Below are 25,389 nucleotides of genomic sequence, written 5' to 3'. Positions count from 1 at the left end.
AGGCAGAACAGAAGAGATAGCTGGTAGCAACCGCTGCACCAGCTATGCTCCAAGAACAGAGATCAGAACGACTTCCTATCGACCACCGCTGGGACAGGACAATCGCAACAGACAAACAAAACAGATAAACAATCCTAACTGCACTAGGGAAATCTGCCTAGCACAGTTTCCAGGAATTACTCTAAGCTGAACTTCAAACAGAGAGTAAAGGCTGACACCCCACCAGCAGTGTTACATAGGACGAAATCCTTATGAACAGCGAAGCATTGTGGGAAACACATAGTACTTATAGTACACGCCTCCAATGAATGTGGCCAGGCAATTTGCATGACAACGTATGCAAATTCCTCAGCAAGCACAAGCTGCAAAACTGACAGAAGCTCTTCTTTCCAGAGTCCTGCAGCATGCAAACCTACACAATGGTCAAAAAGCTGCCTGCCTGCACAGGCAGCTGAGCAAATCATCACAATTTGTTACAATTAACCTTGGCTGGTCACTGCCTGCTGTATTCAATGTGCGAGACGCCCGCGTCCGGCCAGAGGACGCCACACCTCACAGCAGCAGACAGTGAGCCCAGAATCCTTAGACTCCATGTAAGTGCCAAGGATCCCTACAGGCACGAGCAGCCAAAGAAAGTAAGCGCCCTGCCAGACTTGTGCCCTCTTGCCGCCACTAGCACCTGCCACATTCTAACTTCACAGGCAGTTGAATAAAAAAATAAAAACAGAGAATGAGCCATCCTCTTCAGGTGTTTCCAGATGGAAACAGAGCTGGGACAAGGTCCTCCAGCACCCAAGGCTGAGACACCAAAATGCGCCCCATCATCCCTCCCACCCCAGCTGTCACACACTGATTGCTATTAGACTAAGAGGGCCACAGGGCCCACAACCTCCCCAACACCTTAATATCTGGCTTGCACTCACTGCCATGTATCCCCTTTTTCTTATTTCTTTCTGCTTCAAACACAATTAGGAATGACAGCTAAATGAATTGTGCGCCCCCTCCTACACTGCGCCCTGAGGCTGGAGCCTCTCCAGCCTATGCCTCGGCCCGGCCCTGGATGGAAACACAGATGAACTAAGGGCATAGGGGAGGGATGAGCTTTTAATCCTTTGTTTCCAAAGAGGCGAATTCTGAGAGCCTCCAGTTGTCCTGTATGACGGCTGGACAAAATATAGTTAAATAATGCCATTGATTAGACTTCACTCACAGGGGTATGTAAATAACCACTTCGCATCCAGACCTTGTTTCCCCTTTATGGACCAGAGCAGTTTTGACATTTTAGCTTTGTCCCTATTTAATCAGCAATAACGTTATCACCACTTATGACAACTAAATGAAATACATCTTGTTTTTTTCCAAACTAACTAGCCTTTCATTGTATGTCATTGTTTTCCCTCAAACACTTTTGTTTTCTATGCATTTTAATAGGAAACAAAATAGAAAAAACACATTATTTCTCAGGTTTTACCAATTCTGGTTTAAAAATAAAAAAACACACATTTTATTTGGCTATTTCTACTGTTTATCACAAAACTGAAAATTACCTTCCAGTCACAATTTATGGTGAAGATATTTGATTATGAAATAATGCTATGGTGTGTATTTTTCACTATGAACTGAGAAAATACACATTTTTAATAGTAAAAATCAATCTTATTGGCTCTGGGAACATATATTTAATTAGTGCTGCATCAAATAGTGCGGAGGTTTTGCACAGGCGCAAGCCCAATCGTGCACAGCTGTGCCTTAGCTACACGACTTATATCTACGTCCTCGTGGCTTAGATGAAGTCACAGAGGATGTAGATATACTGGAGTGGTGGAAAAAGTGGTCAGATGACTGAATGAAGACTTACCACTCTGAACTGTTCAATTTTCTGGTTGCCTTTAATAAAGTAGGGACACTCCCGATCGCCAGTTCTGTGGCCATACTGTTTACATCTCCAACCTTTAAAATATAGCAGAAAAATTGGGAAAATTAAAAGATCTGCAAACAAATCTCTGTATCCGTCATAGTACAATGGCCAGCTATGAATCTATTATTACCATATACAGTATATGTATACAACCGTCAGTTTGTTTCATTTTACTCATAGGTAATTGGCAGAGGTTTCCATCAGGGCAAATTAGATTACTACAAGATATTCATAATCTTGGCTTGTATGCATATTTAATGAAAATTGTATGCAGCTTACAACTAGGCCAATCAAAAATTAGCAAATCCAAGCTACATACAATTTGCATAAAATTTGCATGCAAGCCAGAATTATTAGAATCTCACTGACCATTTTGAATGACTAAAGTGATCAGCAATAACAGCCCTTGTTAAGAGCATTTTTAATATTACCAGAGGAATAAAACTTTCTGATGTGGTTTTGGTTAGATTCCATACATAGGCATAACTGTGGAAAGTAACAACGTAAAGACATACCTGAAGTGACATGTTGCATAATGAGATACTTATGAATACACATTTTACATCATGCTGACATGTTAAACTCTTAGGGCCCTTTTCCACTAGTGGCGATTGCGATGCTGAATCGCAAAATCGCAAACCGCTAGCGATTTTTAAATTGCTGCGGTTTGCTTTTTAACATAGGAATCGCGGTAGGTTATTTCCCCTACCGCGATTCGTTTTTGACTCAAACACAATCGCACCGCGGAACGATTTTTGCCACGATTTTGCTATGCAATGCATTGCATACCAAAATTGCGATCGCAAACGCCGGGAAAATTTGTTCACTTTGCTGAATCGCAATCGCTAGGGTTTAGCGCTAATGCTAGCGATTGCTAGTGGAAAAGGGCCCTTAAGGTTTCTTTCACAATTGGTACGGTGCGATTGTCCTGCGGCAGAATAGCCTGGGCAGGACAAACCCACAGTACTTTGTCCCCTTTCACTTTACCCTGCGGCAGAGTGTGCCAACAGGGTAATATGCCACCCACTTAGTGATATACTTCCTACCGTCACTCTGCACATGCTCTATGGTGATCACTCGTGCACACTAACCACATTGCCACAGACTTACATTGCTGCATAATCTGTGTGCGGTAGGCACGGATAATACGGCAATGCACTGCAGAGTTTGCGGCAGCTTAGCGTTAATTTATTCATTTCTGCGGCACTGTGTCGCACCCAGGGTAGTGTGCAGAGTCTCATTAAGACTAGTGGCTATTGCGAGGGGTAAGTGGCGGGGGAGAAGACCACATTGCAGATCGACACGGTATGTGAAAGGGGCTTAAAATGCAAAAATTAGAACCAGAGATTCATCACACTGAAGAGATAGCATTTACATTATAAATGCTGTGACGCAACTTTTCGTCATTCTATTTGTTTCTTTTTTGATACTACAGATGTTCTTAATTGCCGTTTGTCCCAAACTCTGCATTTTCAACGTTTTGACTCCGTAGAAGCGGCTGTGTTTTAAGTTGTGAAATGTGCCTTAGGCCATGTTCATTTACACTTTGTGACTCGGACGTTTAAAGGGGAACTTCAACCTAAACAAACATACTGTCATCAAGTTACATTAGTTATGTTAATTAGAATAGATAGGTAATATAATCTCTTACCCACCCTGTTTTAAAAGAACAGGCAAATGTTTGTGATTCATGGGGGCAGCCATCTTTTTGGTTGAAAGGAGGTGACAAGTAGCAGAAGACACAGTTCCAACTATCATGTGTCCTGATTACCCCTCCCAGCTGCACACGATAGACTTCAAATGTCAAATTCAAAATGTAAAAAAACAAAAATGGCACCAAAACAACAGAACGAGAACAACAAAATCAGAAATCCCATCATGCTTTGCACAGTATCAGGGGTAAAAAGCCCGGGCAGTTTTCTTCTGTGCAGCTAAAAATGAGGCTTGTATAAGAGAAACAAAGTTCTGATGCTGTGAAACTGTTAGGCCCGGTTCACATTAGCGGTTGCTATCCGGAATCGCCGTGCCGGAGCTGGACCGCATGCGGACCGGACGAAACGGACGCACGGCATAGCAATGAAAGTCTATGCGACCGTTCACATGCGTCCGTTTCGTCCGGACCGGAGCCGGACCGGATCCGGACTCCGGCGTCCGTTCCAACATGCGCTAATTTTTTGGTCCGGCTCCTCCGGGTGACGTATCCGGACCGGAGCCGGACTGTTGCATCCGGCCAATAGAAACCAATGAGAACCGGAGAGCGCACAACACACTGGCTATAAAAACCGGACGTTCTACCCCACTTCCTATGCTTTCTCTATGGTATGGTGGCCATTTTGGATGGGGACCACATGGGCCCAGCGTTCACAGAGTGGAGCAGCAGTGACTTCATGCTGGAGCTCTTTGGCAGCAACATGTTGCATGATGGATCTGATAACGAGGGGGTGAGGCCCTACACAGCAGAAGACCTCATCCTACAGGTGCAGCAGGTACCAGCCCTGTGGGACAAGGGGGATGCGGACCACAGCAACATCAAAAAATGCAGAGGCCTGTGGAAAAAAATTGCCAAGCTGTATGTGGAGGACTTTGAGCACTTGAGCAAGAAACAGCAAGCCACAGAGGGTATGTTGACTAGAAGTTTTTGGGGGGGCTTGTGGTTAGCTTGTGATGTATTCCACTTTTGCTATGGATTTGTGTCACCCACGTGTTGCCCATCCACCCGTGGCCCACCCACCTGTTCCCCACCCACCTGTACACCACCTGTGATGTATCCCACCCACCTGTACCCCACCTGTGATGTATCCCACCCACCTGTGATGTATCCCACCCACCTGTGATGTATCCCACCCACCTGTGATGTATCCCACCCACCTGTACCCCACCTGTGATGTATCCCACCCACCTGTGATGTATCCCACCCACCTGTACCCCACCTGTGATGTATCCCACCCACCTGTGATGTATCCCACTCACCTGTACCCCACCTGTGATGTATCCCACCCACCTGTGATGTATCCCACCCACCTGTACCCCACCTGTGATGTATCCCACCCACCTGTGATGTATCCCACCCACCTGTGATGTATCCCACCCACCTGTACCCCACCTGTGATGTATCCCACCCACCTGCGATGTATCCCACCCACCTGTACCCCACCTGTGATGTATCCCACCCACCTGTGATGTATCCCACCCACCTGTACCCCACCTGTGATGTATCCCACCCACCTGTACCCCACCTGTGATGTATCCCACCCACCTGCGATGTATCCCACCCACCTGTGATGTATCCCACCCACCTGCGATGTATCCCACCCACCTGTACCCCACCTGTGATGTATCCCACCCACCTGTGATGTATCCCACCCACCTGTACCCCACCTGTGATGTATCCCACCCACCTGCGATGTATCCCACCCACCTGTACCCCACCTGTGATGTATCCCACCCACCTGTGATGTATCCCACCCACCTGTACCCCACCTGTGATGTATCCCACCCACCTGTGATGTATCCCACCCACCTGTACCCCACCTGTGATGTATCCCACCCACCTGTGATGTATCCCACCCACCTGTACCCCACCTGTGATGTATCCCACCCACCTGTGATGTATCCCACCCAGTGTTGCCAACCGTCCGTCTATGGACGGGCAGTCCGTAAAAAAGACCTGAAATTTCCCCTGTCCGTACTGCCCGTCCTTTTGGGACAGGCGTCCGTTAAAATAACTCTCTGGCACTGCTGCTGCTATAGGCAGCCAGGTCCTTTCTCCCTTTACCTCCCGCCCTCCAATCAGGAGCTTCTATTTTCCCCTTGCCTCCCACCCCCCAATCAGAAGCTTCTTTTCCCCTTCCCTCCCGCCCACCAATCAGGAGCTTCTATTTTCCCCTTTCCTCCCGCCCACCAATCAGGAGCTTGTTTCCCCTTCCGCTCTCCAATCAGGAGCTTTCTTTTTTATGCTGGTGCCCTCCTCCAGCCAATGAGAGAGGCAGCCAGCAGACAGAGCTCGCCCTCCACAAACTCCGTTGCGTCTACAGTAGCACAGCAGGAGTGAGAACTGCCTACTGCTCACAGCCGTGTTCTTTAGATCTCAGCCAGCCAGGTATAAATTAGTGTAATTTCTGTGAGATTGTGTCGTCTGCTCCGGGGTATATGACCTCTGCAGCCAGGAGCAGATGACACAGAATTCCTCTGCTTATGGTGTGTGTGACATAATGCAGAGCCCTGACAAGCAAGGCAGGGCTGCATGTCACACAAAATGCTAATAATGGATGAAAATCTGCCCTAAAGTTATGCTGTGCAACTTAGTGTACTATTGCAGTCTAGCATTGCACACACAACTTTTGTTTTATTGTGAGGTGCATGTATTTTCTATTATTGTTTCATAAAGGAGATACATAAATTATATCAGCCATTTCTCAGTGAATTATATAATAGGAAATAAATGTACCTTACAATAAAACCTTACTGCACCACCAAGGCAAGATTTGGACATATGAAAAATATCATAATAACCTACCCCTCTGAGGTAGATGGCTGACCAGGGTTGCCAAGCATCCATATTTAGAAGCACTGTCTATCCAAATGCTCCCCAAAATCACTTGTCTGTTCTTACCCGTAGTGTGTGCTCCTGCTGTCCAGTGCGCTTTCAGACAGCTATCCTATGCGCATGCGCTTGGCATACATGCTTCGCTGTCCTAGGTTGTTATTTGTGGGTGGTGGAACATCGTCTAATTACTTTTAGGGTTACTTTACCTGTGTTTTAGGAGAGAACTGTATTTGTGTTACTCTGTTACATAACAGTTAGCTCAGCCCACATCCTGTCGTGGCCACACCATTTTTTTGCCACGGCGCGCTATGCGCGCCGCACTCCTATTCTGGTCCAACCCCCCCAATCAAACGTGAAAAACCCAATGTGGCCCTTGAGTCAAAAGTTGGCCCACCCCTGGATTAGAGTAGACTGTGAGCTCCTCTGAGGACAGTCAGTGGCATGATAATTTACTCTGTGAATTGCTGCAGCAGATTTAAGTGCTATTTAAATACCTAATAATATGGTAGGACATTAGACTATGACAGGATTAAATTGTGAGCTCCTCTGAGGATTAAGTGACATGACTATGTACCCTGTAAAGTGCTGCAGAGGATGTCATTGCTATACAGGACTGTTGAGTTGGTACAAAAGTCATCCAACTCCGATGCCTTTTATGAAACCACCAACTCCAGGTACCCAAATATTGCTCTGACTCCTCCACTCCGACTCCACAGCCCTGGCTATATAAATATTTAAAATAATAATAATGGCCAGAGCTTAGCGCCACCCACAACTCTACTTAAAAGTGCGCTTTTAACTCCGCCCCCTGTCCGTCCAAAATTTTGAGTGTCCTGCTTTTTGGGGCCTTTTGTCCGTCAAAAATTAGAAAATAGGTTGGCAACCCTGATCCCACCCACCTGTACCCCACCTGTGATGTATCCCACCCACCTGCGATGTATCCCACCCACCTGTACCCCACCTGTGATGTATCCCACCCACCTGTGATGTATCCCACCCACCTGTACCCCACCTGTGATGTATCCCACCCACCACCCATACACAATGACCAATTATTAAACATCAATTGTAAAAAATTAACACATTTAATCACTTAAAAACTTGAAACTACAAAATAAACACATTTCAAAAAAACATATCAAAAACCAAACATTCACCCTCGTCCTGGTGGTGTGTTAAAATAAAGTCTCAGTCGGTCCCTGTTCCGCAGTGACACTACCCTTGGCCTGGTTGCATACCTCCGCAGGGGCATTAGTGGAAGCACATTCGGGGGTTCCGGAGTCTCTCTTTCCTCCTGCCGCACAAAGTTGTGGAGGATGCATGCTGCCTTCACCACGACAACTGCGTTTGCCGGTTTCAGCAGCATGGGCGTGTGGAACACCCTCCACTTTGACACCAGGATCCCAAATGTGCACTCCACCATTCTCCTTGCACGGCTCAACCGAGCATTGAAGTGTAGCTGGCTGGCATCAAGTCCCCTGTCTGGGTACGGACGCATTACATGGTCGGACAGGGCAAAGGCCTCGTCCCCCACAAACACATAGGGGTAGGCCGGTGCCCTTGTCCCAGGCCAGGGTCTGTCACGGGGGAGACGCAGTCTGCCTTCCTCCATCAGCCGGCAAAGGGTCGTACGCTGGAAAATTCCAGAGTCATTGGAACTACCGTACGACCCCACGTCCACGTACACAAACTTGTAGTCCGCATCTGCCACTGCCATCAGAACAATGCTAAAGTATTTTTTATAGTTGAAATAATGGCTGCCACTCCCAACGGGTTTCTGAATCCGGATGTGTTTCCCATCCAGTGCGCCAACACAATTAGGAAACTTGCACTCGGTCCAGAAGCCCTGGGCGATCTCCTCCCATTTCTTGGTGTCTGGCACTGGCATGTATCTGGCCCTCAGTCGCGCCCAAAGGATCCTCGATGTCCTCAAGACGATGCCTGCCACCGTGCTCTTCCCAATACGAAATGTCACATGTAGCGATGTATATGTTTGTCCAGTTGCCATGTACCTACAAGAGAAATAATCAAAATCAATTTTTCATGTCGTTACAGGAGAAAGGTTCAAGACAAGGTGGCGCAATATACGTGATGCATACGTAAAATTTCTACGGAAGAAAAAAACTTGCCGAACGAAGTGGCAGTGGCGGGGGAAAGCGACAAAAAGACTACCAATTTGCCAAGCAATTATCTTTCATAAATGCAAGCTTGGAACCTAGACTTTAAGTACCACTACTGTGGGCAGGAACTGAGAATTGATTTTAGCAGACAACTACCATGACTTCGGCCATGTATTGAACTGGCCTCAATTCCCATGGCTTTAGCGAACTTTTCTCAAAAGCTTTATCAAACGTTTGGTAGAAACGGTTGATAAAGTGTTTGATTAGTGTTTGCTAGCTCTGTGAATTGACGCCACATGCTGTTTGGCACACCAATAAATATTGTTTTTATCTACAGGACTGAAGACAATTTGGAGCAAGAGGAACCTACCCAGGAGGCACGCTTCAGCAGTGAGGAGAGCGTGTTGGATGATGAGGTCGCCGATGTCACATATTGCCCCGAGGAGAGGAGTAGGAGGAGGGAGTCCTTCGCTATCCAAGCTCTCGGCTCTGAGGATGACTTGGGAGAAGAGAGCTTGGATGTTGAGGTTGCAGGACCGAGTGTGGCAGAAGCAGCACCTCCACAATCGACCGGTATGGAAGCTCCAGGGGACCAAGAACAAAGAGAGCACAGAGAGACTGCAGCACAACAAGCGCACAGGACAACCCCGACGCAGGCCAGAGGACGGGAAGATGCTGCCACCCCACCAGTGAGGACCACCCCACCAGTGAGGCGTAGAGGTACCCTCCCCCCAACAAGGAGAGAGACAGAGTCCGAGATGTCCGGGGCTGTCTCCGGACTTCTCAGTATTCTGCAGAGCCACCAAACTCTCATAACCCGGCAGTTGCAAGATGAGGACAGGGGCCATATCATGGAGCAGTACAAGTCCCACATCACTTCACTGCAATGTGAGCTCGAAGCTGTACATGGGCACTACAGGGACGAGCTTAAAATGATGCATGAGATGCACAGAGGAGAAATCGACCAACTGCGTGCGCAGCATCATCAGTCGGTGGGCCAGCTGCAGAACATGATGCAGCAAATGCATCAACAAAGCAAGGAACTGCTGAAATTGCAGGCACACCCGTGTTTTCACACTGTGATGTCTCTACTACCATATTTGGAAAAGGTGCCTTCCCAAAACATGATGGCGTGCCATTCCACTTTGCTGGACGCGATCAAACAACACATGGACACGCCATTGTTGCAACCACCAATTTTTAGACCCCCACAACCTACAGCGGTGCCCCCCTGGCAATCTTCATCACAGATGTACACCGGCTACAGAGGCAGTCAATATGGGCCACCGCTGTCAGGGTCCAGCTCATCCACGACCAGCACCCAAGAGAGTCCAGATTTCCAGGCAGCAACTCCCACCTTTTCTAGTAGTGGTGCCGATCCAATTTGAAAAAAACAGTCATATTGTTCCTGGACATGCTCCTCTGAATACCAACCGATCCTCGGAGGAAGGATACCATCCCAAGGCTTTTTAGCCCAACCTTTTCCCTGCCCCATCTCCTTCAACCAAGGTTCAGAGGTGTTCAGATGACCATGTCAGGGAACTTTTGTTTTTGCTGGACTTGAACTTTAGGGCCTGGTGTCCCCGAAAGACACTACCTGGGTCACAACCTTGTGCCTGTTGCACTGCACCTGTAGTCCTGCACCTGTGCCTTTGATTCCTCTTGTTCCTTACTTTGTTGTTGTTCCTAACCACTTGCACAAGACCCTTGGAACCATGGATGAAGGACACCTTGACTGGTCGGTGAGAGGGCTAGCCTTTTCACTGACCTGTGTCCTTCATCCATGGCTCAGAGGGTCCTGTGCCAGTGGTTAGGTTTTAGAAGCACTAATTTAGGGCCTGGTGTCCCCGAAAGACACTACCTGTAGTCCTGCACCTCTGCCATCAGCTTCTCTTGCTCCTCACTTTGTTCTTGTTCCTAACCACTTGCACAAGACCCTTGGAACCATGGATGAAGGACACCTTGACTGGTCGGTGAGAGGCCTAGCCTTTTCACTGACCTGTGTCCTTCATCCATGGCTCAGAGGGTCCTGTGCCAGTGGTTAGGTTTTTGAAAGCACTTCAATTTTAGGGCCTGGTGTCCCCGAAAGACACTACTTGGGTCACAACCTTGTGCCTGTTGCACTGCACCTGTAGTCCTGCACCTCTGCCATCGGTTCCTCTTGCTCCTCACTTTGTTCTTGTTCCTAACCACTTGCACAAGACCCTTGGACCCATGGATGAAGGACACCTTGACTGGTCGGTGAGAGGGCTAGCCTTTTCACTGACCTGTGTCCTTCATCCATGGCTCAGAGGGTCCTGTGCCAGTGGTTAGGTTTTAGAAGCACTAATTTAGGGCCTGGTGTCCCCGAAAGACACTACCTGTAGTCCTGCACCTCTGCCATCGGTTCCTCTTCCTCCTCACTTTGTTCTTGTTCCTAACCACTTGCACAAGACCCTTGGAACCATGGATGAATGACACCTTGACTGGTCGGTGAGAGGCCTAGCCTTTTCACTGACCTGTGTCCTTGATCCATGGCTCCGAGGGTCATGTGCCGGTGGTTAGGTTTTGGAAGCACTAATTTAGGGCCTGGTGTCCCCGAAAGACACTACCTGGGTCACAACCTTGTGCCTGTTGCACTAGACCTGTAGTCCTGCACCTCTGCCGTCGGTTCCTCTTGCTCCTCACTTTGTTCTTGTTCCTAACCACTTGCACAAGACCCTTGGAACCATGGATGAATGACACCTTGACTGGTCGGTGAGAGGCCTAGCCTTTTCACTGACCTGTGTCCTTGATCCATGGCTCCGAGGGTCATGTGCCGGTGGTTAGGTTTTGGAAGCACTAATTTAGGGCCTGGTGTCCCCGAAAGACACTACCTGGGTCACAACCTTGTGCCTGTTGCACTAGACCTGTAGTCCTGCACCTCTGCCGTCGGTTCCTCTTGCTCCTCACTTTGTTGTTGTTCCTAACCACTTGCACAAGACCCTTGGAACCATGGATGAAGGACACCTTGACTGGTCGGTGAGAGGCCTAGCCTTTTCACTGACCTGTGTCCTTGATCCATGGCTCCGAGGGTCATGTGCCGGTGGTTAGGTTTTTAAAGCACTTTAATTTTAGGGACTGGTGTCCCCGAAAGACACTTGGGCAGCTATGCCCTGCAACTCTTCCCACACAAAGTTGGTGGTTGGTGTTCCTCAACACTGACCGGGCTATACCATAGAAATGTTTTGTCTTCCATGTTGGAAGAATATTTTCATGTTGAAAAGGTTAATAATTGTTTTTGAAAATAAAAAAAAAATTGTTTTTACATACCTCAGTGTGATGAGTAGTAGTTCTTGTGGTGTGACTGCTCTCCTGAACGTGGTATCCTTCTTCCTTAGGTCATCCTTCACCATCTCCAAGAGGGTATCAAACCTGTCAGGAGATGGAAAGGAAGAAGCTGTAAAGTCTGTTGTGGGACAAGGTGTTGGGTGGAGGATGGGGGAGGTGTGTTTACAGAGGTTTGGGAGTGTTGTGGAGGGTGGGGGTGTAGTGTATAGCTAGGTATACAGGGGTGTGGGGGTCAGGGTGGTGTGTTTAGCTAGGTATACAGGGATGAGGTGTTGTGGGGGTGAGGGTGGGGTGTTTTAGGGATGGTGGGGGTTGGTGTATTTAGGCCTAAATACTTACAGGGGATTAGACATCCGAGTGTAGCTGTAGAACCTCTGTGGGTGTCGTCTGAGGTCACGGTAGAGGGCCTGGAACTCTCCCTTCCTCTGCCTCCTGGCTAGTAGAGGGTGCACCCACCATCTCCTGCGAGGAGCACGCCTTCTCCCCACATAGTAGTAGGTGAACAACAGGAAGGAGAGAATTCCCAGGTAATAAGAGTAAAAAATGACTGGATCCATGGTCCCAACTGCAGTCTCTGTATCCAAGGATGGTCTCCACACGTCCACCTGTCTCCAACAATGACCCCAGAGCTTCTGCTGACCTCCCAGAACCCCAGGTATTTATACAGGTTGTTATCTCTTTAAGAAACCGGATCCGGACCGCAACCGTGTTCACACCGCACGGAAAACGGATGCAAACGGACCGGATCCGGACCGGAACCGTACGGATCAGGTCCGGTCCGGATCCGGTGCGGTCCGGACATCCGGTGCGGTTTTTACAAAACCGCAAGTGTGAACGGGGCCTTAAAGAAACACAAAGCCTTTTCAGTGCTGCTGAGTCGATTTTTAGTCCGGAGGTTCACTTTAATGTGCTGATTATACCCAGTGCTCTCCCCAGGATCAATTAAGTTGGCGGGCCGCCCAGGTGAGATAAGGCTCCCGCCCAGCTGCTTTGCAGCCTGCTTACTTGCAGTGTTGCCAACTTAGCTACTTTGTCGCTATATTTAGCGACTTTTGACACCCCTCTAGCGACAGTTTTTAAAAAAAGCTACTAAATACAAATCTGCCGACTTTTTGTCTCCTGTTAGTGGAGACTTGGGAGACTCTGTAGCCAGGGACGTCACTCACAGTAGCTCCTTCCTGCTTCCATCGCAGGTGCTCTTGCAAGTTGCTGGTGTGAGCGGGGCGGTGAGTGATGTGTGGGGGTGGAGCCGTAAGAGGTGCTGATCGGCTCTGCTGCTTGAGTCAGAGAGTGACGGGGGTGGAGCCGTTATGCAAATTATGTGATGACATCATCTAGGGCGGGGTTGGGGGCGGAGCGGTTATGTAAATTACGTGATGGCGCCATCCAGCGACTTCTAGGACAGCCAATGGCTACTTTCCTTACTGAGGAGTTGGCAACACTGCTTACTTGCATATTAGAAAAGCCAGCGCTGTTCTGACTCTGTAGCAGATTGCCCAGCAAGCTCCTCTGTGTACGAGATCTCGCCTTTCCGGCTGGCTCATACACTCATAGGCTCGGCATGGCAATAGGCGGCTATCTGTTTCTACTGACTGCAGAGTGCTCCTCCAGGAACGAGGCACATTACAAGCAGTCTGCCTGCACGATCACAGGGAAGGGACGCTGGAGCCTGTGTGGCTAAGGCAGGGCTGGCCAAACTACAGCCCGTTTGGAATGGCTTTGTAATTCGGGTATTCAGTGCCTCCTTTCCTCCTCACAGTTAGGTCACGCGTCTCTCTCCCTCCCCACCGAAGCTGTACACGTAATTTCTTGCCGTACTAACTTGGCCATCTCTGTGAATTACGGCACTTCTATATGACTGAAGAGGGGAGTGCAGGCAGTCACTCACTTCCTCCCTGGGTGTCAGACGCACGGAGCAGATATCTACTCGCTGCAGAAAGCGGGATGTCTTGGCTGCTCAGAGAGCAGAGCACACAGACAGCAGCACTGAAGGGTAAAAAGCCTTCTGATCTGACAGGCAAAAAAGCTGTGACCTTAGGTCAGCTTGCACACAAAGCTCTGTCCAGACGTTTATTCCCACCCCCCAGTGGCGTAGCTAAAGAGCTGTGGGCCCCAATGCGTGTTTTACATTGGGGCCCCCCCAAGCACTCTATACATAACAATTGATACAGCGCATCAAAACCTGCCAATGGCAGCTACAGTGTCAGAGGTGTAAGAAGAGGATGGGAAACAGTTTTTTAATGATTACCACTATTCAAAGTATCTATAGAAGTCATTATTATTATTTTTTTCTTTCCTTAAGTGATTATTATGAGCACAGGATCAACAACAGAGAGCTAATAATGTAGTTGAGTGCGGTCCCTTCGGGGCCCCTCTGGCCCAAGGGCCCCGATGCGGTCGCAACCTCTGCAACCCCTATTGCTACGCCCCTGCCACCCCCTCTTTTTTAACCCTTAGTATACACTAATAAACCTCTGGAATCTCAAGGGGCCACTATGTCCTTTCAGACTATGCTAAACTTTGCATTTTCTCAAAACAAAAACAAAACAAAAAAAACCCCAGCTCATATCTGTGTGAGTTTGCAGCTTCTCAGTCTAATCTGATCTGTAGGACATGCTGAGCCTTGTGGTTCCACAACAATGGGGGCCAAAAACAACAAGGAACACGTAGAGGAATCAACCCCAAAAACACTGACGGAAAAAAAGTGGTTGATCGGTACCATTAATGATGCCCAATACGTATAAATGCCTAGCTCTGGACATGTGTGAAAATGACCACTTTACTTACGGTAAAGTCTTTTCCAGTAGTCATGAGGACAGCACCCCTGGATGAGACTTGTCTCCCTTCCCACTGTGGACAGGAAACTGTTAAAAGAAAAATTTGCATAAGCAATAGGCAGCCACATATAAGATACTACACCTGCCACAGTACCTCAGTTAATAAAAAGATGACACGGACATTTAATGATGCTTACACAAACTTATTTCTCTTTCCTACCCAAATAAGGGCGGGTTGCAGGGGTGCTGTCCTCATGACTACTGGAAAAGACTTTACCGTAAGTAAAGTGGTCTTTCCCAGAACGTCATTTCGGACAGCACCCCTGGATGAGACGATATACAAGAGTTAAAACCTTAGGGTGGGACCACAGCTTGCAAAACTTTCCTTCTGAAGGATAAACCTGCAGAGACAGATACATTAAGGCGATAGTGCTTTACAAACGTATTGTGACTTGACCAGGTCGCAGCTCTGCAAATCTGATCTATAGAGGCCCCTGCCCTCTCTGCCCAAGAAGTCGAAATTCCTCTTGTGGAATGAGCCATGATAAAATTGAATTGCTCCCCCTGTGTCTGATATGCTAATGAAATAGCCCAAACAAATGTATAATCTGTGTAGGATTTAATTAAGGAAGATTTCTCCCAATTAATGATCCAACCTAGATCTTGTAGTAAGACTACTGTCGTAACAATCTGATCTCTTACCGAATTGGGAGATGTCCCCCAAAACAGAAAATCAAGGTAACCCAAAATGTTAACCTTTCTCTGTCTAAGTGTAGCCAGAACCCCAGACATTACCTTCATAAACAACCCTGGAGCTGAGGATAATCCGAAGGGCAAAGCATTAAACTGATACATTCTTACCTCTTCCTCCATCTGGATGGCAAACCTTAAGTATTATTGAGAAGACAGATGTATCGGTAATTGAAGATACGCATCTTTTCAGTCTAGAAAGGCTAGGAAATCGTCCTTCTGTAAGAGATGAATAATAGATCAAATCCATCCTGAATTTTCTGTATTTTACCTTCTGGTTTAGACTCTTTAAATTTAGTATGAACTGATAATTTCCCTGTAGCTCCTTTACTAGAAAAAACACAGGGCAATAGAATCCCTGTCCTCTGACATTTCGGTACTTCTCGAATTACCGTTTTTTTCTAAACAGGGAAAGGACTTTCGATTGTAGGGCTGAAAACTTTATTTGGTCCTGCAAGCGGGGAGTAATGCAAAAGCTCTTAAAAGGAGGCTGGCTGAACTCTATTCTGTATCCCTCCAAAAAAAAAAAAAAAAAAAACACCTTAAAGGCTCTTTCCCACTAAGACGTTGCGTTAGATGCGACGCTAAGGTCACATAACGTGCCCCCAACGCAACGCATGTGAGCTTTGAAGTTGGATGCTATTTAGAGCCACGTTATGCGTCTCCTGATGGGTCTGTGATGCGTACTTTTTGACGCATACTATCGGACGAAAACGGCGCATGCGGCAAAAGACTGTGGAGAGCACGTGATCGGAAAACTCCGCATCACGTGGTCCTGCCAGCCAATAAGCGGCCGCTCCAGGAAGTTAATACTGCAGTGCATATTAATTAGTCATGTGGCTGGTCACAACAGCGGACTCTCCCCTCCTCTCCTGCAAGAAAAAACAAAAAACACACATTATTGAGCATATGCAAACAGTCTAATGCGGCTAAAACCGTGTATAACGCACAGCATGCGGCACTTTCTTTAAACGTCCAGCGTTAGAGTGTAACACAACGTGGGCACTGTGAACAGCCCATTGATTTTTCATTACTGTGAGCTGGGCTGCGTTACAAGCTGCTCTAACCTGCGCCTGTAACGTCCCACTGTGAAAGAAGCCTAAATAACCAATATTTTGTGCACTGTAGTTGCCATGTTTTGAAGTTTGCAATTCTCCATCTCACTGGAATACTAGCGTCATTGCTTATCTGACTTCTTGGTAAAAGTGAAGTTGGACTTAGGGCCGGTTCACATTACAAACGCGGACGGCCACGCATGCGGAACGCAACGCGTACGAACGCACGCCATCCGTGTTTGCATGCGTTGCGTGGCTGATCCCATCACTGAAAAGTGAATGGGACAGCCGCGCGTTTTTGCTAAATCTGCGTGCAGCATGCGTTCCCGGACCGCACAGGTCCGGAACGCATGCAGTGTGAACATCAGACAGTGCACTCTATGCACTGTCTGATGTCGTGCGTGTTGGCCTTCTGCACGCGTTTCCAAAACGCAGCTGGAAACGTGTGCAGTCTGAACAGGCCCTTAGGCTTCTGTGACTTGTAGAGAGCCCATCTCCTGCCCTTAGAGGACTAGGGATCTGACTTATTCTTAGAAGGAGGGACGAAAGGACCGTTTACTTTGAAAAGGTCCTTTCTTAAAGGAATACTATCGATACCCAAGTGTTCTAAAATGACAATGTACAAATGTCTAAGTTGCTGTGTAAACATTTTCCTACCTTTCATGTTAAATATCAGAGGCAAAAGCTGTAATTTACTGAGGGTAGGATTAGCTATATTGGGACAAATAAATTGCAGAAGGGGTGTCTACTTCAATGCACAGCCAGAGTTGCATATCGGACTACAGAAAGCAAATATCAAACAAACTCTGAAAGCAAAAAACAGTATGAAAAGCTGTAACAATTAGTTACATTTCCTCTGCTCTCTACAGACACTTCAGTCCGAAACAGGACACAGAAGCTGCAGCGGTTCTCTCTGTCACACACAGTTATCTGATCAAGTGTGAGGGGAATTTCCCCTCTCCTCATGGCTCAGAGTCAGTTTTGTCAGTAAAGTTTGAAAGCATTTTGATAACAGTAAACAAAGAGGTTGCTACTAAAATGTATACACCAGTACTTAGCAACACTTCCCAAACAATTCCTGTGTCAATTGAAAATATGTGAATCGATAGAATTCCTTTAACAGGAATACTTTTTTTTTTTTCTTTAATGTGTGTCTGCCGTTCTGTCTAGAGGGTTGTCTAACTGACTCAAACAGCAGACCCCCTTCACAAGGTACACCACATAACTTGATTTTGAAGAATTGTCATCATTCCAAGTTTTAACCCATACACCTCTTCTGGCTGAATTAACTAATGCCGTAGTTCTGGCCATAAGTTTAACCGTATCATCTGAAGCGTCCACTAGATAATTGGAAGCATTCCAAATTTCCCAGAAATCCTCAAAAAAGTAGGTCAGTTTTGTTTGATACCCTTGAAAAATATGGATCTAATTTAGGCGGGGTTCCCCAAAACCCTGATCTTCAGGAGAACAACAACATTTAGATAATTATCTGGGCCAAAAAAAAAACTTTTCCTAGATTATCCCACTCCTTAATCCTAATCTTAAGAGTAGAATGGACTGGAATAAGGCGAGAATGAGGATCCGCCAAACTCTCATACATTTGATCCAAAGGTGTCAAAGATTTCTGCTCAGACTTAATACCTATTAGTAAGTCTTTCATTAATTCAGGAAAAAAACATTGCGGTTAGGGCTCTTTTCCACTATGAAATGCGATCGCAACCGCATTTGCGATCCCAATCGCACTTCAATTCCCACTATGCGATTGCGCTACTATACTTATAGTACAGCTCAATTGCATACAATGCAGGAGGATGACGATTGTGCTTTGTCCAAATCGCATCGCAATCAGATTGCACTAATGGAAATTGCTGCTGCAGCTTCCATTGGTTTAACGTACCTCGTGATCAGAATCAAATCGTAACTCGCAGAGTAATGAAAAAAAAAGGCCCTTAGTCAGTTTTACTCAAATCTTCCTCCTAGTTTGATACATTTTCTCTGTGCAGAGAGAGTTACTATAAAGGAGGCAGCCCCAGCATTCCTTTACATGTGCATTTTTGTTTAAATTGCCTCTCCTTGCCCTGAATCTGTCTAGTTCTTTTAAACAATCTATTTAATTGCTGCAGCTTAGAAGAACTTCAAGAATGTTACACATGCAGGCTTTCTAATGTGAAATTTATCTGAAAACAGGTACCCAAGGGGTTAAAAACACAGCCTGGGTATTCTGGGATGCAGTTTGTTTTGCTCTCACTGCAGCTGCCTGGGAGGTCTGTCTCTCCATTAGCTTGCCTGTTATGGCTAGCTTATCGCCTTCTCTAAACAGCCTGGGTTTCTCTGCTCACATTTGCCTGCTTTAATTTTTATGAATTAACCTTCAGTGACCTGTGTTGGGATAATCTCCGCACAAGTTGTTAATTTCCCGCACCTGCTCAGGAATTATAGATTTTCATGCGGACACAGGTTTTATGAATGCACACTTTACTAAATGGTGGGTAAAGTCAGCTGTTTTGAGCATTACCGCATGTAGGAATGCTCAATAAATAGAGGCCTATGTCTCTTGGAAGCAGGAGGCATAGTTAGAGGTGCAGACAACATAGGAGATGATGGATTAGCTATAACAGGTAGATAAGCCATAGCAGTACTAGTCCCAGGCCCATCTGAAGCAGCTGAGGCGGTAGAAGCAATAGCAGAATCTTTAATTTCCTATTGCTGTGGGCCTTCTCTGTACAATACTGGCACAATTTCCATTCAGAGTTGCCAATCCATGCTGACTGGACTGAGTAAAAGATTTTTCAGACTTTTCAACCTTCTCAGTCTTATGTCTTTTGGGGTATAAAACATAATAAACGATAGCCAGCCATTAGACAAATCCCTCTATACATAACATACATCCAGCCAAGCAGAAGAAACATAATCACATCTACTTGCCAGAGAGGGATCCTGGGCAGATTCAGCAGATTGTGCAGGAGGTGACCCAGAGGCGTCCTCCATGATCCCAGCCACAAACCAGAGTGCATCATGGACTCTACAAACTTATACCTGTGCTGCTGATTTGATGCAGCTGATCCAATTATGCATGCGGCCCCTGCCGGCTAAGCATATGCTTAATCAGCTTCTTACCTTAAGGAATCAGCTGTATGCCGATTCCTAATCACCGCCGCGGCCCCTGCCGCCCGGCTCAGACTTCAGATCACGCGGGACGCCAGCGCGTGACTACCTCCGGTTCAACTGGAAGTGAACTCTCTCCAATGCACGCACCTGCGCGCATAAAGTTGCTGCCTCCGATGGAGAAGCCTCCTCCACGCTGCAGGGCTCCGACTGTTCACTGAACAGTGCTGCTTGGAGCCCTGGAAACCGCTGCCCCTGCCGCCTGACATGGATGGCACTCCTGGAGACCTCTCCCATGCATCCCGTCCGGGACAGGAAACTAAACTGAGGTACTGTGGCAGGTGTAGTATCTTATATGTGGCTGCCTATTGCTTATGCAAATTTTTCTTTTAACAGTTTCCTGTCCACAGTGGGAAGGGAGACAAGTCTCATCCAGGGGTGCTGTCCGAAATGACGTTCTGGGAAATATGTCTATTTCACCTGCACTGTGAACCAGATTTGTGTACTGCAAATAAAGGCTATTTTTTGTTTTGTTTTTTTAAAAAGCAAACAAAAAGCACTGTAATAGCACATTGAAAACAACCAAAAAACAGTTTTTCCTGGTTTATCTTAAAGAGAACCCGAGGTGTGTTTAAAGAATGTTATCTGCATACAGAGGCTGGATCTGTCCATACAGCCCAGCCTCTGTTGCTATCCCAAACCCCACTAAGGTCCCCCTGCACTCTGCAATCCCTCATAAATCACAGCCGTGCTCTGAGGCTGTGTTTACACCTGCAGTGTCAGTCTCAGCTGCTCCCCCGCCTCCTGCATAGCTCCGGTCCCTGCCCCCGTCCCTTCCCTCCAATCAGCAGGGAGGGAAGGGATGCAGGCGAGGACTGGAGTTCTGCAGGAGGCGGGGAGAGCAGCAGACTGACACTATAGAGATAAACACAGCCAGCTCTGACAAGCTGTTTGTCAGCAGCGTGGCTGTGATTTATGAGGGATTGCAGAGTGCAGGGGGACCTAAGGGAGGTTTGGGATAGCAACAGAGGCTGAGCTGTATAGGCAGATCCAGCCTCTGTATGCAGATAATATTCTTCAAACCCACCTCGTGTTCTCTTTAAAGAGAATCTGTACTCGAATATTCTTACACTAAAAAGCATACCATTCTATTCCTTATTTTCTCCTGTGCCCCTCTGTGCTGTTTCTGCCACTTTCTGCTGTAATCCTGGCTTGTAATTAGGCAGTTTTAGGCAGTGCTTACAAACAAACTAACCAGCTTGTGATAGGCTCACATAAACAGAGTGTGTGAGTCATACAGAGTGTGCAGGGGGCCTGCAGAGGGTGTGTATCGCTTCTATCCAATCACAAGCAGCCCTGCACATTCCACACATTCCAGCCTTAGCCCGACAGACACGACTGAGGAAAGGAGATAAGATTTATTACAGAGACAGTGCAATTAGGAAAGGCTGCAGTAAGCCAGAGCACATTAGAACAGGCATAGGAACTTATAGGATAGAAGAACTAAGGCTGAAAAATTTGTTACAGAGTCTCTTTAAAGCAAGAGTCTTATGGAGGCTCAGTGTTTTCCCCAGGGCTCCATCTGGCTAATTTTGGTAAGCACCCGGCTGACATCGGCTCGTTTCCTCCTTCTCCTATGCTGTAAGCAGAGCGTATACGGCTCTGCATTCCCCCTGTTGCGCCCCACCCGGCTACTTTTTCATGCCACCCGGCTGAAAAAAAAATTCTGGGGAGAACACTGATGCCTGTCTATTATTGATGTCTATTTACAAGCTACGTTTTATACTATTGGAATGATATATATGAGCCTTTAAAGATGCACTCCAAATTTGTTTGCTGATTTATTAGAATTCTAGACACGATTAGCGGTTATAACAGGTGCCAAAACTACCAGTTATAGACACTAATTGTGGGTACTAACATGGGCACCTATGGCAGCAGCCCAAGCTTCCTGCTTCCCAATAAAATAGCAGGTGCCGGAACAGCAGCAAAGTTATGAGTGCGGATTGTGGTGGTTGGGTGTAAATGTGGGGGTGGGGGGCTGTTAGGCTTAAATATTAGTTGGGGGAGGGGGCGGTTCATTAAGGCATCAGCTGGGAGGTTGGTTTGGGTTAGGTACCTATTGTAGGGGTCCGTTAACTATTTCAGCCGTACGGACACGAGCCTCACATCCGTGGCAGGTGCTGCTGTAGCTGCAGGGATGGGAGGCTCACGTCCGTGCAGTCTGCGGGGCTGTGCACGCGATCATGCGGGCAGAAGCCCGCGATGGTCTCAGCGACAGGGGAGATTGGTAGCAGAAGTCCTCTGAGCCAACCCGTGCATGTCCGCCGAGAATGATCACTATTTATTTTACTGTTTATTTAAAAACAGTGATATCCCTAATTGGTGCCGCCATGCTGCCTCCTGCTTGCTCGTTTCTGCCGCCGATCGTTAGATGAATGATTGGGAACTTTGTTCCCATTCATGCATCTGCTCTGTAGGCCCCCGTAATCATAGGCATCAATGAGATGCCTGCGTCAATTCCGAACTAACAGCCACGCATTACTTCCTATTTAGCGTACTTATTTTACACGAATAGGAAATAATGTGAGAGGACATCTTGCGCCAAATAGTAATATTACACCGACACATTAGGGAATACATTTTTTTTATTATGTAGGTCAAGAGGGTATATTATTACATTTTGGGCTTGTGATTAGTGATGGATGTAAATCTGAAAAAATGCACCTTTATGTCCAAATAAAATATTGTCACCATACATTGTACTAAGGATATAATTTAAACATTGCAATAACTGGGACAAATAAAATGTGTTGCTTTTATCCACAGTAGAACATTTTATTTTAAAACTATAATAAACTGAAAAATAATTTTTTTCTTCTTTTTAGAATAATTCTTAGCATAATGTACCAACAAAAGAAAGCCTAATTAGTGGCGGAGAAAACAAGCTATAGCTCATTTCATTGTGATAAGTAGCGATAAAGTTATTGGGGAATGAAAGGGAGGAGCACTGAAATGTGAAAATTTCTCGTCCATAAGGTGAAAACAATCCGCGGGCTGAAATGGTTAAAGTGTACCAGAGCAGCCGCCAGAGAGATATGTAGAGGGCGTTCTTCATTTGCGCAGACTGGCCACGACTGGCTAAAGTTATGGGACCCGGTACCGAAGAGGGAGAAGACTGAGGATGACGATGTGGGAGAGATCCATGTGCATCGGGCTGGAGGAAGCCCCAGGTATGTATAAAACTTTTATTTTAGCTCAGGTTTCCCTTAAAGCTAATGTTACCCCATTAAAAAAAAAAAAAAGTCAGATACTCACCTAAGGAGAGGGAAGGCTCTGAGTCCTAATGAGCCTCCCCTCTCCTCGTGCCCGGTGGATCCTCCGTGCAAATCCGCCGCTGCGGGGACTTCGGAAGTCTTCGGGAGCACTCGGGCTCCCGAAGGGCGGCGGCTCCATACTGCGCAAGCGCGAGTGCGTCAGACACGCGCAAGCGCGTCATAGAGGGCAATCGCGCATGCGCAGTATGCAGCGTCCCGTCTTCGGGAGCCCGAGTACTCCCGAAGACTTCCGAAACCTCCCTTCGGCGGCGGAAGTGGCAGTATTTGACCGAAACAGTCGAATACTGCTAAGGGGGATCCTGCGCGGGACCGGGCACCGGAAGAGTAGAGGGAAGGCTCATTAGGACCGAGCCTTCCCTCTCCTTAGGTGAGTATCTGACCTTTTTATTTTTAACTTGGTAAACATTCACTTTAATGGCAAAATGTCCCCACTGCTCCTACAGATGTGCAAAAATAATAATCATTTAAGAAAAGAGCCTCAAATGCTCAATACAACTTAAGGTGCCAATACATCAGACGATATTCCCGTAATTGCTTCTGCACCAATGGTGATTGGACATGCAGGGATCCAACTCTGGAGTAACAAGTGCTTGCAAACACTCCACAAGATCCGCACTATCAAAGTTCTATCTTTATTAATCCATAAATGTGGGTTGCTGCAAAACAAGCACTGTTGGTGGTACTGCAGGACAGGGTTGGGGAACTCTGCTTTAAAGGATACCTGAACGAGGCAAAGCTACCTGAGGTAAGCACATGCTGGATCCACATACCTCTGTGTGTTGTCCGTTCCTCTCCTCATTTACCCTGATCCCTGTAATCACTCCCTGAAAAATTGGACTTCATGCGAAACGAGTTTACCTTAAGTAGCTGTGTCTCGGGTATACTTTAAAGATGAAGAATTACCTATACAGCTTACTGTTGATAAAACTACATTTGAAAAATGATCTGTGAGATCCCGTCTTTGTAATCCAATGAAACAAAAAAAAAATTATTAAATACTAGGAAGAAATATATTATCACCTACAGCTTGCTATAGGCTACAGACTTACAGAAATCGCTTGCTAACTTAGAAAACATTCCAATCACAACTGCTGCCAAATGGACGACTCTCAATATTACTCACATTGCATAACTTTCACTTCTTTGCCCAGAGGCATCCACAGGCCCCTAGTGGGGGCATGAGCCAGGAAATCTCTGGCATGTTCATTGCCAGGTAAGTCTGGTATACAATCTTCTGGTTTAGGTTCATCCTCCTAGGTGAAAAAAAAGAAAGTATATAGGTTAACAAGAATTTATGAATAATCTTAAAGACTTAACTATGCTTTTGTACAGTGTTAAGAATCACAAGACAGATTTTTAAGACTTAACAGAATTAGTCAAGTGACTATGTCCTACTTTGAAAGTCAATGGGAACCATATTCTAAAAGAAAAAATTTTTTTTTTTAAAAGCCAGTTACTTACCTAAGGAGAGGGAAGGCTTTGGGTCCTATATAGAGCCTTCCCACTCCTCTCCCCATCCCCGTTACAGCGCTGGCTCCCCATAGCAGCATTCAACCAATTTGGTCAAATGCTGCTGTCTCCGCCACCGAAGGACCCGAAGATGGGCCAATCCATACTGCTCATGCGTGAGCGCCCTCTATCGTGCGTGTGCAGTGGAGCTCCAGAGGACTCTGGCTCCAAAATACTTCCAAAGTCCCCCACAGGCGATTCAAACTGAGGAGCTGCAGCAGCAACATAGGCAGCTTTAAGGGCTCACTGCAGGGACGCACAACTCAGCACACAAGTGATTCACCCCCCCCCCCCTTCCCCCTTTTCTTCCCAACAACAGAGCTCTCTGTTAATGGGTGGGGTCTGATCGCTCCCCCAATGTTTTTTTATACAAATATTTTTCTTATTCTTTTCTTACTAAAAATGCCTATTTTTTTCCCACCCTTCCTCCCTCCTGCCCTATGTCCGCCTATCACAGCGATCGGCTGTGATAGGCTTCAGCCCATCACCGCCGATCGCTTGTGTCCTCCAGGGGGACAGCCGTGTCACACGGCTGTCCCCAGTACAGCGCTGCCTTCGACCACCGCACTGCACAGGTATTTAGATAGCGTTTTCCTTGTCTAATAGTCTCTAAACGGCGATCGCATTGGCGCACACACTCTCCTGCTAGCCCCATAGCAGGACGTTCACGCCAATCGGCGTGGAGCGGTCCTGGGGCTGCCGCCGCGTTCACACCAATTGGTGTGTAGCGGTCAGCAAAAAACAGAAGGAATTTACAATAATTTAGCTTTAAGTGAACATCTTTGGTTACCCACAATGCACAGCTACTGAATATGCAAATTATCTCTTTATGCCCCTGAAGCCAGGCTCGCATCCAGAACCTGGTGTCTAGCAAGCCTATAGCCACATCAACAACACATGCATACAGCCTGTTTCAGGACTTTTGGTCCTCATCCGTGCATGGCAGGGATTGATATGGCTCT

General features: G+C 46.9%; 2 protein-coding genes across 5 annotated transcripts in view; both read right to left on the bottom strand.

Moving 5' to 3' along the window:
• Positions 1–25,389, bottom strand: part of RP9 (RP9 pre-mRNA splicing factor) — an 80,865-nt gene that overhangs the window by 42,399 nt on the left and 13,077 nt on the right. For all 4 annotated transcript variants that reach the window (XM_068236587.1, XM_068236591.1, XM_068236589.1 and 1 more), the window contains 2 exons: positions 24,042–24,171; positions 1,859–1,950 (listed from right to left, as the gene is read on the bottom strand). In XM_068236587.1, coding sequence (XP_068092688.1) covers positions 1,859–1,950; positions 24,042–24,171 — 222 coding nt within the window. The remainder of the gene's footprint in view (positions 1–1,858; positions 1,951–24,041; positions 24,172–25,389) is intronic.
• On the bottom strand, positions 7,617–13,720 carry LOC137517559 (uncharacterized). Its single transcript, XM_068234560.1, has 2 exons — positions 11,876–13,720; positions 7,617–8,476 (listed from the first exon to the last, which is right to left on the bottom strand). Exons 1-2 carry the CDS (start codon positions 11,956–11,958, stop codon positions 7,618–7,620), a joined length of 942 nt encoding a protein of 313 aa, XP_068090661.1. The 5' UTR covers positions 11,959–13,720; the 3' UTR covers position 7,617.

The sequence above is a fragment of the Hyperolius riggenbachi genome, chromosome 5, assembly GCF_040937935.1.
Source record: "Hyperolius riggenbachi isolate aHypRig1 chromosome 5, aHypRig1.pri, whole genome shotgun sequence".
NCBI lineage: Eukaryota > Metazoa > Chordata > Amphibia > Anura > Hyperoliidae > Hyperolius > Hyperolius riggenbachi.
The sequence above is the reverse complement of the archived record's forward strand: the minus strand, read 5'-3'. Positions and strand labels throughout refer to the sequence as shown.

Coding starts and splice junctions, on each gene's coding strand:
- LOC137517559 (XM_068234560.1), bottom strand. CDS start 11,958: ATGGTGAAGGATGACCTAAGGAAGAAGGATACCACGTTCAGGAGAGCA. Junction 8,477..11,875: donor CTACTACTCATCACACTGAG/GTATGTAAAAAC, acceptor TTTCTCTTGTAG/GTACATGGCAACTGGACAAA.